At 44.4% G+C, this 15,985-nt stretch overlaps 1 protein-coding gene across 1 annotated transcript in view; it reads right to left on the bottom strand.

Annotated features, from left to right (window-relative positions):
• Nucleotides 1-15,985, bottom strand: part of FBXL13 (F-box and leucine rich repeat protein 13) — a 395,640-nt gene that overhangs the window by 173,385 nt on the left and 206,270 nt on the right. The window contains exon 8 of the mRNA XM_069765120.1: nt 2,680-2,775. Coding sequence (XP_069621221.1) covers nt 2,680-2,775 — 96 coding nt within the window. The remainder of the gene's footprint in view (nt 1-2,679; nt 2,776-15,985) is intronic.

The following is a 15,985-nucleotide window of genomic DNA, read 5'->3' as shown; positions in this document are numbered from 1 at the left end:
AGTAATTTCAGCCCACTAGAGCAACCAGCAGCAAGGAATCACATATCTGCAAGCTGGACTAAGACAAAAAGTAAGCAAAACGTGGAACAGGAAAATCAAAACTTAGCTTGTCCTGAAGATAACAGACGCAGGGAGCAGAGGTAAAAAGACACGCTGATTACATTGCTAGCCGGCGAGGAAATGACAAAAAAGCCAGGTTAAATAGGAAACTCCCATAACCTGATGGAACAGGTGGACACCAGAGACCGCAGAGAACACAAGTCACCCAGTACCATCAGTAACCACCAGAGGGAGCCCAAAAACAGAACTCACAACACTAACAGCTAAATCTAATGGTCACTGCTCCATGGTAATTCTCTTGGATCTCTCTGTAGCATTCAACACTGTGAATCACCAGCTCCCTCATCACTATGCTACGCTCCATCGGCCTCAAGGATACCATTCTCTCCTGGCTATCCTCCTATCTCTCTGACCACTCCTTCACTGTATCTTTTGCTGTCTCCTCCTCCTCTCATCTTCCCCTTACTGTTGGGGTTCCGCAAGGATCCGTTCTAGGCTCCCTCCTCTTCTATTTGTATACTGCTCCTATTTGACAAACAATCAGTAGATTTGGTTTCCAGTACCATCTCTATGCTGATGACACCCAATTATACACCTCTACTCCTGATATCACGCCCGCCTTTTTAGAAAACACCAGTGATTGTCTTACTGCTGTCTCTAACATCATGCCCTCCCTCTATCTAAAACTGAACCTGTGAAAATCTTAACTCCTTGCGTTTCCTTCCCCTACTAACCTACCCATGCCCAACATTGCCATTTCTGTGTGTGGTTCCACCGTTACTTCCCAGCAACATGCCCACTGATTCCGAGCTTTCATTCAGCCCCAAATCCGATCACTGGCTCGCTCTTGATATCTGCATCTCAAAAACATTTATAGAATTTGACCTTTTCTTACTTTCGACTCTGCAAAATATCTTACTGTTTCTCTTATTCATTCTCATCAGGACTATTGTAATTCTCTACTAACCGGTCTCCCTCTTACCAAACTCTCCCCTCTCCAATCTGTCTTGAATGCTGCAACCAGGAACATATTTCTCACCAATCGTTGTTCGATGCATCTACCTTGTGCCAGTCATTCATTACACTGGTTACCCATCCACTCCAGAATCCAGTACAAACTTATTACCCTCACCCACAAGGCACTCCATGGCTCAGTACCACCCTACATCTCCTCCCTAATCTCAGCCTACCACCCTACCCTTGCCCTCCATTCTGCTAATGACCTGGGTTTAACATCCTCAATAATCAGAACCTCCCACTCCCGTTTCCAAGATTTTCACGTGCTGTGCCAATTCTTTGGAATGCACTAACCAGGTTAATACGATTAATCCCCAATCCATACAGTTTTAAACGTGCACTAAAAATGCATTTGTTCATACTGGCCTACCGCCTCAACGCATTAACCTAACTATCCCTGTGTTGCCCATTCCAAATTTTTACCATAACTAGGATCCTCGCATCATGTTCTCACATGCTTTATGCATTTAATAGCCCTTTGTGTCTGTACTGTTACATACTTAGGCCAATAACCGGTTCATACAGCATTACATGAACACCCGATTCTTACACTATGGTTGGTCCGAACAACGAAAGAAATTGTTACCATCCACCTCTCGTGTCTCCCCTTTTCCTAATAGATTGTAAGCTTGCGAGCAGGGCCCTCATTCCTCTTGGTATCTGTTTTGATCTACAGTATGTGTTCATTGCTATGCTGTAATGTCAATTGTCTGTACAAGTCCCTTCTAATATGTTAGCGCTATAGAAATAAAATTATTATTATTATTATTATTATTATTATTATTATATTACTGGGAGAGACACTCCTACAAAAGAAAACGCTGAAACTGCATATTAGGGGTCTGAAAATGAATGAAGGTTGCAGCCTGCAATTTTACTAACTAAAAGTAACCAAAATGGTTTTTTTTTTAAATTAATGTCATAGGTGTCTACAGCCTTTACAGAGTGCCGCTTAGCAAAACATCTCTGTTTCAACAAATACCGTATATGCAGTCTTCATTAAATAATTCTACATTATTTTCTGGATTGTAACCATCCCCTATTATTCTAGAGATGACTAATAAAAAAAACACTGAGGCATCTTCTGTATCGAAGTTCATAAAACTTCTAAAAAATAAAGAATTAAATTCTACACATTTAATATTTCTGTACTTGGAGGAATTAGATGAATAACTGCCCTTACATAAGGCCAATAAATTCCTCCCTTTTAACAGTTGGTTGACGTGAGGAAACTTTTCATACAAGGAAAAATTTCTAAGGTTTGGAGATCACAAGGATTGTCATTAGTTGGGGCTACAAGGGTTGTCATTAGTTGGGGCTACAAGGGTTGTCATTAGTTGCTGCCTCAAGGGTTGTCATTAGTTAGCACCACAAGGGTTGTCATTAGTTAGCACCACAAGGGTTGTCTTGTCATTATTTTCGGCCACAAGGATTGTCATTAGTTGGGGCCACAATGGTTGCTATTAGTTGGGGCTACAAGCTGAACAACAATAAATGTCTTGCCCCATTTGTTCTACATAATCATAATATCTCATTTAACAGATTTTTCTTACTTTGTATCCTTTCATGTATATAACATGCAATAAATAGAAATGGACTTACACTACTCCAGAGTGAACTATTTTGAGTTATTATCTTCCAAGATCTGCAAACTTGAGCACTCCTTGCTAGATCTACCAAATCCATGAAGCCAAATATCTGGAGGGAAACACAGCAAAGCGCTATTTAGCATATGGAAAATATAAAAGATGAAAAATGGGAAAAACAAACCTAGCACAGTATTTGAAACCACAATATAAATGTGCAGTGTGTTATGGAAACATGTGTTTTCAAGAGGCAGTAACAAAACTGCACAAGTAATGAAGTAATATTTCTTCTACACTGTGTGCAGAATTATTAGGCAAGTTGTATTTTAGAGGATTATTTTTATTATTGATCAACAGCTATGTTCTCAATCAACCCAAAAGACTCAAACATCAAAGCTTAATATTTTTGGAAGTTGGAGTGGGTTTTTTTTAGATTTGGCTATCTTAGGAGGATATCTGTTTGTTTAGGTAACTATTACTGTGCGGAATTATTAGGCAACTTAATAAAAACCAAATATATTCCCATCTCACTTGTTTATTTTTACCAGGTAAACCAATATAACTGCACAAATAAACTTTTCTGACATGCAAAAACAAAACTCCCAAAAATTGGTGACCAATATTGCCACCTTTCTTTATGATGACACTCAACGGCCTTCCATCCATAGATTCTGTCAGTTGCTTGATCTGTTTACGACCAACATTGCGTGCAGCAGACACCACAGCCTCCCAGACACTGTTCCGAGAGGTGTACTTTTTCCCTCCCTGTAGATCTCACATTTTATGAGGGATCACAGGTTCTCTATGGGGTTCAGATCAGGTGAACAAGGGGGCCATGTCATTATTTTTTCTTCTTTGAGACCTTTACTGGCCAGCCACGCTGTGGAGTAGTTGGAGGCATGTGATGGAGCATTGTCCTGCATGAAAATCATGTTTTTCTTGAACGAATGACTTCTTCCTGTATCACTGCTTGAAGAAGTTGTCTTCCAGAAACTGGCAGTAGGTCTGGGAGTTGCGCTTCACTCCATCCTGAACCCGAAAAGGTCCCACAAGTTCATCTTTGATGATATCAGCCCATACCAGTACCCCATCTCCACCTTGCTGGCGTCTGAGTCGGAGTGGAGCTCTCTGCCCTTTACTGATCCAGCCTCTGACCCATCCATCTGGCCCATCAAGAGTCACTCTTATTTCATCAGTCCATAAAACCTTTGAAAAGTCAGTCTAAAGATATCTCTTGGACCAGTCTTGATGCTTTATCTTATGTTTCTTGTTCAAAGGTGGTCATTTTTCAGCCTTCCTTACCTTGGCCATGTCCCTGAGTATTGCACACCTTGTGCTTTTTGTTACTCTAGTAACGTTGCAGCTCTGAAATATGGCAAAACTGGTGGCAAATGGCATCTTGGCAGCTTCACGCTTGATTTTCCTCAATTCATGGGCAGTTATTTTGCGCCTTTTTTGCCCAACATGCTTCTTGCGACCCTGTTGGCTATTTGCCATGAAACGCTTGATTGTTCAGTGATCACGCTTCAAAAGTTTGGCAATTTCAAGACTACTGCATCCCTTATGCAAGACATCTCACAATTTTGGACTTTTCAGAGCCCGTCAAATCTCTCTTCTGACTAATTTTGCCAAAGGAAAGGAAGTTGCCAAATAATTAAGCACACCTTATATAGGGTTTTGATGTCATTAGACAACACCCCTCCTCATTACAGAGATGCACATCACCTAATTTACTTAATTGGTAGTTGGCTCTCAAGCCTGAACAGCTTGGAATAGGATAACTTGTTTAAAAAGTGTCATGCGATTAAAATACAACTTGCCTAATAATTCTACACACAGTGTATAATGTATACTGGACAAGACCCAATTAGAAGTGTTTTTAAGAAAAAGAAACATTGTAAACATAATCTAGAAGCATTATTTTGACCTTTTCATCTTACAAGTGTTACATGAAATGACTTGAAATGTGTGTGCCAGAATGTAATGTCTTTATGTCATATACACATGCAAGGGTAAATATAACAGTGCTCCTGAATCCATCAGTCATGCAATGTCCCCACCGGCCGTGGAAGAGGCATACCACACTGTTAGGGCTAGCGGAACGCACCAAATAATAAGATAGAATAAGGTGCGTTCGCAGCCCGGGGTCCACCGTGCAGAGATGGAACCTGCTGCCAAGTAATGACGGACTATATGGCGGTACAATGTGAATACACACACAGGTTAACTTCACCCTGTGTGAAGGAAGCGAACCCTGTTGCGTCACAGGGCTGCAGTACCGCACGTAACAAAACTAATAATTAAATAGCACGAGAATGCTAACTGTGCCGCACTGGCGGACGCCACTAACCACCCAGACTTGGGCTAAATAAGTGCTCTAATGGCGCCGTACTGGCGTTCACAGCAGTAGGCGCTGTTTCGTGTGTTAACGCTGTGAGTTCAGCCGGGCGCTAGATTGCAGCCATACACCTTACGCGAACAGTCATACACAAGGGATGGGTTTTTTAAGCAACGACTTGCACTCATCAACACACACACGATTACAATTGTATACTAGCGCATGGCCGTGCGGTCATGCGAACCTTATATAGCTGCAGCATGTACATGACCTTCCCAGAAGGACCAATGGGAGGCTGCCACAGAAGTTGAGCACCTTCAGGACCTTCCTGGAGGACAAATGGGATCTGCTACAGTATCTGAGCATGTGACCCTCGATCTCCAACGGGAGATCTTGCCCTGGGCATGCTCAGAAGGGGAAAAGCAGGACTTAGTCCCAAAAGCGTCTGTTCACCACTGCCCAGCACTGGCTTCAATGGCAGAAGCAGGAAAAGCAGCAGTAATCCTATGCACAGAGTGAGACTGAGCAAGACGCTGGGACCGACGTCTCCGCTGAGCAGACTCCACTGCAGCTGGAGAAGAATGGGAGACCGCAGCAGAGATGGTTCGAGATTCCCCCTGTGCAGAGGCGGGAACTCGACACCTAACACACACTATAATAGTTTTGCCCAGAGAGATGTTTAATTCTGTATAACAAATCGAAAATTTTCCAGCCCACTCTAGATTCAAAAACTTTTATTCCATGTGGAAAAAATTGGCACTCACAATAAATCCTAATATGATATAGTTTCCTACACGGTTCAGACTAAAATAAGTCCTCAATAATGGATGCCTTTGGCAACAAGAGGCAGAAGTGGCATTTCCATCCATGCTGAGAACCATTGAGAGCCTCAACCAATGTGAGCTGGGCTACACCTGCTTGCACATGTTTAATTCTTTCCGTCCCTGCATCATATTAAAACATTGCAAGATCTAGTTATTGTGAGCTGCTGTACTATTACGGTGCAGTGATGTAGCGAAGACAAGGAGCTAAAGCAAAGTTAAATATACTTATTTTGTATATTTATTTATTGAGGACTTCTTACAAGATGCAAAACTCCAAAGAAAATGTCAAAATGTTTCTTATAAAATAAAAAAAATGTAGTGGTTTATTGGATTATTCCCCAAAAAGATGCAAATTGCCTCTTCTGAAAAAAAGAGGACTTAAACTCTATAGCGCCACCTGTTGGATGTAGCGATCCTACAAGTCACAATCAACTCTTTAACGAGTCGTGCAATATGACTTAGGATAAAAGCCAAATTAGTATCTCAATTCGCAGACACGGTGTTTCGGGCTGTTGGCCCTCGTCAGTACGAAGCATGAGAACTAATTTGGCTACGTGAGAGGCTCTGGACTGGGGTCTAAGGGGTATCGTTTCTCCTTATGGAGAGTGACATACCATCTCTGGCTTGTCAAGGTAAGGAGGCTTATTCGCCGTGCAATGCTCCTCTGGGAAATATAATATGCAAATTGCCTCTTCTGAAAAAAAGAGGACTTAAACTCTATAGCGCCACCTGTTGGAAGTAGCGATCCTACAAGTCACAATCAACTCTTTAACGAGTCGTGCAATATGGTTTCGCACTGACGAGGGCCAACAGCCCGAAACACCGTATCTGCGAATTGAGATACTAATTTGGCTTTTATCCTAAGTCATATTGCACGACTCGTAAAGAGTTGATTGTGACTTGTAGGATCACTACTTCCAACACGTGGCGCTATAGAGTTTAAGTCCTCTTTTTTTCAGAAGAGGCAGTTTGCATATTATGTTTCCCAGAGGAGCATTGCACGGCGAATAAGCCTCCTTACCTTGACAAGCCAGAGATGGTATGTCACTCTCCCCAAAAAGAATCATTGCAGCAAAACATAAAATGGATGAAGTAGTTACAAAAAGATTGTCCATAATTAACTCATTATTTGAAGTTGATCCATCTTTTACTGGATTCTGAATGGTAGTTTGCGTCTGTCTGTGTCAATATCATGGCTCAAGATGTTGCAAGAATAGGAGCACGTGTGTCAGGCCTTTAGGGTATGTTCCCACGGTCAGTAAAAGCTGTGGGTTGGGCGCTGCACATGTCAAGGGGCTACCGCGACAGAGAGGTTCCAGAGAACCGCAGCGCTCTAGGCCTCGTTCACACACAGTGAACAGAAGCTCTTCACCTGTATTCTGACCTGGCTGCTTTGTGCCAGCAGTGTAGGAGTTAACCTTATTGCTGAGTTGCTGAGAGCTGGGTCTCTCTCAGCTGAAGTGGATTTTGTAATCTATCCCTCTATATAGACCCAGTCTTAACTTCAGCTATTGTCAGTGATCAGTTCTACTGCCTGGCTTGGAGATTGAAGGAACATAGTGTATGTGTTGGGGGGTTTGCCGTCGCCTGTAGTTCTCGGTTTACCATGGCTCACATTACACAACCCGGTGTTAGACTGGCAGACTCGGGAGATTACTAGATGGAGTGAGTTTTGTCAGGAACATTGCGTGGGTACTCAGCTGACCGGATTGAGTTCTCAGGTTTTGCCAGAGTTCATCTCAGATTTTGAGGATGTATTCTCTGAGGAGGGGAGTCGAGAGCTACCTCCACACCATCCTTATGATTGCGCTATACGTCTCATTCCTGGTGCTAAACTGCCTAAGAGTAGGCTATACAACATCTCTGCCCCAGAGAGACAGGCCATGAAGGACTATATCACGGAAAGTCTGACCAAGGGTCATATCAGACCCTCGTCATCACCCATTGCTGCCGGGTTCTTTTTTGTTAAGAAGAAGGACGGGGGTTTACGCCCATGCTTAGACTTCTGTGAATTAAATCAGATTACAGTCCGGGATTCTTTTCCGCCCCTTCTTATTCCGGACCTCTTTACCCAAATTGTGGGGGCTAAATGGTTCTCCAAATTAGATCTCAGGGGGGCATATAATCTCATTCGGATGAAGAAGGGGGATGAATGGAAGACGACGTTTAACCCCTTAGCGACCGCCGATACGCCTTTTAACGGCGGCCGCTAAGGGTACTTAAACCACAGCGCCGTTAATTAACGGCGCTGTGGAAAAAGTGTATAGCGCCCCCCACAGGCCGATTTTCTCCGGGGTCTCGGCTGCCGAGGGTAGCTGAGACCCCAGAGAACATGATTCGGGGGGTTTTTAACCCTCCCCGCATTTGCGATCGCCGGTAATTAACCGTTTACCGGCGATCGCAAAAAAAAAAAAAAAAAAGCGATCTCTTTTTAATTTCTCTGTCCTCCGATGTGATCGCACATCGGAGGACAGAGAAAAGGGGTCCCAGGTGGCCCCCCAATACTCACCTAGCTCCACCGATGCTCCTCGTGTCTCCCGGTGGGCGCCGCCATCTTCAAAATGGCGGGCGCATGCGCAGTGCGCCCGCCGGCCGGCACCGGGAGAATCTTTGGGGTCTCGGCTGCCTGGGGTAGCCGAGACCCCAAAGAGCATGATCGGGGGTCGGTTTTAGCGACCCCTGTTTTGCGATCGCCGGTAATTAACTGTTTACCGGCGACCGCAAAAAAAAAAAAAAAAAAAGTAAAGTGTAATTCTCTGTCCTCTGATGTGATCGCACATCAGAGGACAGAGAAATAGGGGGATTCGGGGACCCTAGCATACTCACCTAGGTCCCTGGATCCTCTTGCTGCTCCTCCTGGCCGCCGGCAGAAGAACATGGCGGACGCATGCCCAGTGCGCCCGCCATCTGTCTCCATCTGCCGGCCGGCAGGAGAACAGCAGTTAGGGCTAAAATTAGGGTTAGGGGTAGGGTTAGGGGTAGGGTTAGGGTTAGGGGTAGGGTTAGGGGTAGGGTTAGGGGTAGGGTTAGGGGTAGGGTTAGGGGTAGGGTTAGGGGTAGGGTTAGGTTAGGGGTAGGGTTAGGGTTAGGGGTAGGGTTAGGGTTAGGGTTAGGTTAGGGGTAGGGTTAGGGGTAGGGTTAGGGTAGGGTTAGGGCTAGGGTTAGGTTAGGGGTAGGGTTACGGCTAGGGTTAGGTTAGGGGTAGGGTTAGGGGTAGGGTTACGGCTAGGGTTAGGTTAGGGGTAGGGTTAGGGGTAGGGTTGGGGCTAAATTTAGGGTTAGGGTTGGGGCTAAATTTAGGGTTAGGGTTGGGGCTAAATTTAGGGTTATGCTTCTTTCACACTTACGTCGGTACGGGGCCGTCGCAATGCGTCGGCCCGACATACCGACGCACGTTGTGAAAATTGTGCACAACGTGGGCAGCAGCTGTAGTTTTTCAACGCATCCGCTGCCCAATCTATGTCCTGGGGAGGAGGGGGCGGAGTTACGGCCACGCATGTGCGGTCAGAAATGGCGGATGCGACGTACAAAAAAACGTTTCATTGAACGTTTTTTTGTGCCGACGCTCCGCCAAAACACAACTAATCCAGTGCACGACGGACGCGACGTGTGGCCATCCGTCACGATCCGTCGGCAATACTATGGGCAAAAAACGCATCCTGCGGGCACATTTGCAGGATCCGTTTCTTGTCCAAAACGACGGATTGCGACGGAATGCCAAACAACGCAAGTGTGAAAGTAGCCTTAGGGCTAGGGTTAGGGTTGGGGCTAAAGTTAGGGCTAGGGTTGGGGCTAAAGTTAGGGTTAGAGCTGGGATTAGGTTTAGGGTTTGGATTAGGGTTGGTATTAGGGTTAGGGTTGGCATTAGGGTTACGCTTGGGATTAGGGTTAGGTTTGGGATTAGGGTTAAGGTTAGGGTTTGATTAGGGGTGTATTGGGATTAGGGTTAGGGTTGAGATTAGGATTAGGGGTGTGTTGGATTTAGGGTTTTGATTAGGGTTATGGTTAGGGTTGACATTAGGGTTGTTTTGGGGTAAGGGTTGTGATTATGGTTAGGGTTAGTGATTAGGATTATGGATCAGGTTGGGATTAGGGTTAGGGGTTGGAGCTAGAATTGGGGGGTTTCCACTGTTTAGGTACATCAGGGGGTCTCCAAACACGACAGCCAATTTTGCGCTCAAAAAGTCAAATGGTGCTCCCTCCCTTCTGAGCTCTGCCGTGCGCCCAAACAGTGGGTTACCCCCACATATGGGGCATCAGCGTACTCGGGATAAATTGGACAACAACTTCTGGGGTCCAATTTCTCTTGTTACCCTTGTGAAAATAAAAACTTGGGGGCTACAAAATCTTTTTTGTGAAAAAAAAAAATATTTTTTATTTTCACGACTCTGCATTCTAAACTTCTGTGAAGCACTTGGGCATTCAAAGTTCTCACCACACATCTAGATAAGTTCCTTGGGGGGTCTAGTTTCCAAAATGGGGTCACTTGTGGGGGGTTACTACAGTTTAGGTATATCAGGGGCTCTGCAATCGCAACATAATGCCCACAGACCATTCTATCAAAGTCTGCATTCCAAAAAGGCGCTCCTTCCCTTCCGAGCTCTGCCGTGCGCCCAAACAGTGGTTTACCCCCACATATGGCACATCAGCGTACTCGGGATAAATTGGACAACAACTATTGCAGTCCAATTTCTCCTGTTACCCTTGTGAAAATAAAAACTTGGGGGCTACAAAATCTTTTTTGTGAAAAAAAAAAATATTTTTTATTTTCACGACTCTGCATTCTAAACTTCTGTGAAGCACTTGGGCATTCAAAGTTCTCACCACACATCTAGATAAGTTCCTTGGGGGGTCTAGTTTCCAAAATGGGGTCACTTGTGGAGGGTTTCTACTGGTTAGGTACATCAGGGGCTCTGCAAATGCAACATAATACCCGCAGACCATTCTATCAAAGTCTGCATTCCAAAACGGCGCTCCTTCCTTCCGAGCTCTGCCGTGCGCCCAAACAGTGGTTTACCCCCACATATGGGGTACCAGCATACTCAAGACAAATTGGACAACAACTTTTGGGGTCCAATTTCTCTTGTTACCCTTGTAAAAATAAAAACTTGGGGGCTACAATATCTTTTTTGTGGAAAAAAAAAATATTTTTTATTTTCACGGCTCTGCATTATAAACTTCTGTGAAGCACTTGGGCATTCAAGGTTCTCATCACACATCTAGATAAGTTCCATGGGGGGTCTAGTTTCCAAAATGGGGTCACTTGTGGGGGATTTCTACTGTTTAGGCACATCAGGGGCTCTCCAAACGCGACATGGCGTCCGATCTCAATTCCAGCCAATTCTACATTGAAAAAGTAAAACGGCACTCCTTCTCTTCCAAGCTCTGCGGTGCGCCCTAGCAGTGGTTTACCCCCACATATTGGGTATCAGCGTACTCAGGAGAAATTGCACAACAACTTTTGTGGTCTAATTTCTCCTGTTACCCTTGTGAAAATAAAAATTTGTGGGCAAAAAGATCATTTTTGTAGAAAAAATGCGATTTTTTTTTTTTCACGGCTCTACGTTATAAACTTCTGTGAAGCACATGGGGGTTCAAAGTGCTCGCCACACATCTAGATAAGTTCCTTAAGGGGTCTAGTTTCCAAAATGGTGTCACTTGTGGGGGGTTTCCACTGTTTAGGCACATCAGGGGCTCTCCAAACGCGACATGGCGTCCAATCTCAATTCCAGCCAATTCTACATTGAAAAAGTAAAACGGCGCTCCTTCACTTCCAAGCTCTGCGGTGCGCCCAAACAGTGGTTTACCCCCACATATGGGGTATCGACGTATTCAGGAGAAATCGCACAACAACTTTTGTGGTCTAATTTCTCCTGTTACCCTTGTGAAAATAAGAATTTGTGGGCAAAAAGATCATTTTTGTGTAAACAAAAGCGATTTTTTTATTTTCACGGCTCTACGTTATAAACTTCTGTGAAGCACTTGGGGGTTCAAAGTGCTCGCCACACATCTAGATAAGTTCCTTAAGGGGTCTAGTTTCCAAAATGGTGTCACTTGTGGGGGGTTTCCACTGTTTAGGCACATCAGGGGCTCTCTAAACGTGACATGGCGTCCGATCTCAATTCCAGCCAATTCTGCATTGAAAAAGTCAAACGGCGCTCCTTCACTTCTAAGTTCTGCGGTGCGCCCTAACAGTGGTTTACCCCCACATATGGGGTATTGGCGTATTCAGGAGAAATTGCATAACAAAATTTATGGTTACATTTCTGTTTTTACACTTGTGAAAATAAAAAAAATGGTTCTGAATTAAGATGTTTGCAAAAAAAAGTTAAATGTTCATTTTTTCCTTCCACATTGTTTCAGTTCCTGTGAAGCACGTAAAGGGTTAATAAACTTCTTGAATGTGGTTTTGAGAACCTTGAGGGGTGTAGTTTTTAGAATGGTGTCACACTTCATTATTTTCTATCATATAGACCCCTCAAAATGACTTCAAATGTGATGTGGTCCCTAAAAAAAAATGGTGTTGTAAAAATGAGAAATTGCTGGTCAACTTTTAACCCTTATAACTCCCTAACAAAAAAAAATTTTGTTTCCAAAATTGTGCTGATGTAAAGTAGACATGTGGGAAATGTTATTTATTAACTATTTTTCGTGACATATCTCTCTGATTTAAGGGCATAAAAATACAAAGTTTGAAAATTGCAAAATTTTAAAAATTTTCGCCATATTTCCGTTTTTTTCATAAATAATCGCAAGTAATATCGAAGAAATGTTACCACTAACATGAAGTACAATATGTCACGAAAAAACAATCTCAGAATCAGCGGGATCCGTTGAAGCGTTCCAGAGTTATAACCTCATAAAGTGACAGTGGTCAGAATTGCAAAAATTGGCTCGGTCATTAAGTACCAAATTGGCTCTGTCACTAAGGGGTTAATACTCCAGAGGGACATTACGAGAACTTGGTTATGCCTTTTGGGTCAAGTAATGCTCCTGCTGTTTCAACACTTTGTCAATGATATACTTAGTCACTTAATAGGTAGGTTTGTGGTGGTATATCTCGATAACATCTTAATTTATTCCCCTGACCTCGAGTCTCATCAGAATCATGTACGGCAGGTCCTTCAGGTACTCAGAGACAATAAACTGTTTGCCAAACTTGAGAAATGCATGTTCGCGGTTAAAGAGATTCCGTTTCTGGGTTATTTCTTATCCTCCATAGGTTTTTGTATGGATCCGGCTAAGGTCAGGGCGGTCTTGGAGTGGGATCGTCCTGAGGACCTTAAGGCTTTACAGAGGTTTTTAGGTTTTGCAAATTTCTATCGCAAATTTATTAAAAACTTTTCAGTGGTAGCCAAACCATTGACAGACACGACCAAGAGAGGCATGGATTTCTCCGTATGGTCCAGTGCGGCCAGTAAAGCTTTTGAAACTTTGAAAAAGTGATTTTCCACTGCACCCATATTAATACAGCCTGACATCACTCAGCCATTTGTGGTAGGAGTGGATCCCTCTGAGGTAGGGGTGGGAGCTGTATTGTCTCAAGGGATTTCTCAGAGTAAGTGGTGTCCGTGTGCATTTTTCTCGAAAAAATTATCTCCTACGGAGAATTCTGACATTGGTAACAGGGAGCTGTTGGCAATTAAATGGGCATTTGAGGAATGGCGTCATTTTTTGGAGGGAGCACTTCACCCGGTCATGGTGATCACAGATCACACAAATCTGTTATGCAAGGTGGTCTCTGTTCTTTGCCAGGTTCAATTTCTACATTATGTACTGGCCAGGAAATAAGAATGTCAAGGCTGATGCGTTATCCCATTGTTTCCCGGGGGGTGGGGATAATTGTGAACCAGGTCCTATACTGCAGAAGGGTGTAGTAGTTGCCGCAATTAATTCTGATCTTGAGAAAGAGGTGGTAGAGGCACAGGGGGACGCCCCAGCAGCCTGTCCTTTAGGTAAACTTTTTGTTCCAGCTAATCTCCGTCTCAGGGTCATAAATGAGCATCATGACTCGGTTTTGGCCGGACACCCTGGAAGTAAGGTTACTGCGGACCTACTCACTCGGCGTTTTTGGTGGTCTGGGGTAAGACATGATGTACAGGAATATGTCGCTGCCTGCAGTGTGTGTGCGCGTTCCAAGTCCTCTCGTTCTTGCCCGTCTGGGTCTCTCCAACCTTGGACTCATTTGTCAATAGACTTCATCACTGACTTACCGGTTTCGGAGGGTAATACAGCTATTTTAGTCGTAGTTGATAGATTTAGCAAGATGTCTCATTTCATTGCGCTCCCTGCATTACCAAATGCTAAGACTCTGGCACAGGTCTTTATTAAGGAGGTTGTGAGACTGCATGGTATTCCTTCAGATATTGTCTCAGACCGGGGGGGTGCAGTTTATTTCTAAGTTTTGGAGGGCTTTCTGCAGCCGGCTGGGGACTCATTTGTCGTTTTCTTCAGTTTTTCATCCTCAATCCAATGGTCAGACTGAATGCGTAAATCAAAATCTTGAGACTTATCTCAGGTGTTTCATCTCAGAGAATCAGGAGGACTGGGTTAAATACTTACAGTTAGCAGAATTTGCTACAAACAATCGTACTCATGAGTCTACTGGTAAGTCCCCGTTTTTCGGGGCATATGGTTTTCATCCTCAATCTAGTTCATTTAATAGGAGGGATTCCTCAGGTGTTCCTGAAGAGGAGCGGTTTTCTTCATCCATCACGTCCGTATGGCAAGGGGTTCTTGAAAAATTAAAGAGGATGGGTTCCAAGTATAAGAATGCGGCTGATCAGAGACGTGTGGAAGGTCCGGACCTGTGTGGGTGATTGGGTTTGGTTGTCCTCGAAAAATATTAAGCTGAGAGTTCCCTGGTGGAAATTGGGCCCTAGGTTCATTGGCCCTTATAGGATTGCGGCCGTCGTGAATTCCGTTGCTTTTCGGCTGGCTTTGCCTCAGTCATTTAAGATCCATAATGTTTTTCATCGCTCCTTACTCAAAAAGGTTGTGGCGTCATCCAATCAGTCCCCTTCACCTCCATCTCCGGTCCTTGTTGATGGAAATCTCGAGTTCCAGATTTCCAGGGTTATGGATTCTCGTTTAGTTTGTCGATCCCTACAATATCTAGTACACTGGAGAGGGTACGGTCCTGAGGAAAGGACGTGGGTACCTGCTGCTGATGTCCATGCTGTTAGGTTGGTTCGGGCATTTCATACAGCTCATCCTGAGAAACCTGGTCCTGAGGTTACGGAGGTCCCTCGTAGAAGGGGGGGTACTGTCACGGGGCTACCGTGACAGAGAGGTTCCAGAGAACCGCAGCACTCTGGGCCTCGTTCACACACAGTGAACAGAAGCTCTTCACCTGCATTCTGACCTGGCTGCTTTGTGCAGCAGTGCAGGAGTTAACCTTATTGCTGAGTTGCTGAGAGCTGGGTCTCTCTCAGCTGAAGTGGATTTTGTAATTTGATCCTCTATATAGACCCAGTCCTGACTTCAGCTATTGTCAGTGATCAGTTCTACTGCCTGGCTTGGAGGTTGAAGGAGCATAGTGTTGGTGTTGGAGGTTTATTTGCAGAGATTGGTGTCTGCTGTTTTTGTTGCATGTTAAACCTATTTTCCTTCCTAGTTTATTCCTTATCTTCCCTTCTCTGTGTTTCCTCTGTGGTTGTGTGAGCATTTGGTGAGTTTGAGACTTTTAGTTACCTTGTCTGTATATCCTGTTATTTGTTGTATTATTACACTGGTGCAGTGCACCTCCTTTGGGGGGAGAGGGGGCCACTTATAGGGCCTGCACAGGAGACAGGGATACGCTGGCGGCTCGGGCCTCCTAACCATCATAGGTACCCCCGAGATAAGGGAAAGCCAGGGCCCCATTAAAGTGGTAGGGACAGGTGCGGGTCCCAGTACGCCGTCCTGCCCCTTTATCGCCGCTTATGGTGTGACAGCACACATCCGCAGCATCCAGATGTTACAGCATAATGGATGGAATTTCAAGAAATCTCATCTCCACTATGCATGCACAGTCACCCACGGCTTACCTGTGGAGACGGACATGCAGCTCGTCTTTCCAGACCAGAGGATATCTATTTATCTTGCGGAGACACAAGCCTCCACAAGATAAATTTCACCCATACAATGTATTGGATGCGGTGATTCTGCACAGTTCAATG

The sequence above is a fragment of the Ranitomeya imitator genome, chromosome 4, assembly GCF_032444005.1.
Source record: "Ranitomeya imitator isolate aRanImi1 chromosome 4, aRanImi1.pri, whole genome shotgun sequence".
Classification (NCBI taxonomy): Eukaryota; Metazoa; Chordata; class Amphibia; order Anura; family Dendrobatidae; genus Ranitomeya; species Ranitomeya imitator.
The sequence above is the reverse complement of the archived record's forward strand: the minus strand, read 5'-3'. Positions and strand labels throughout refer to the sequence as shown.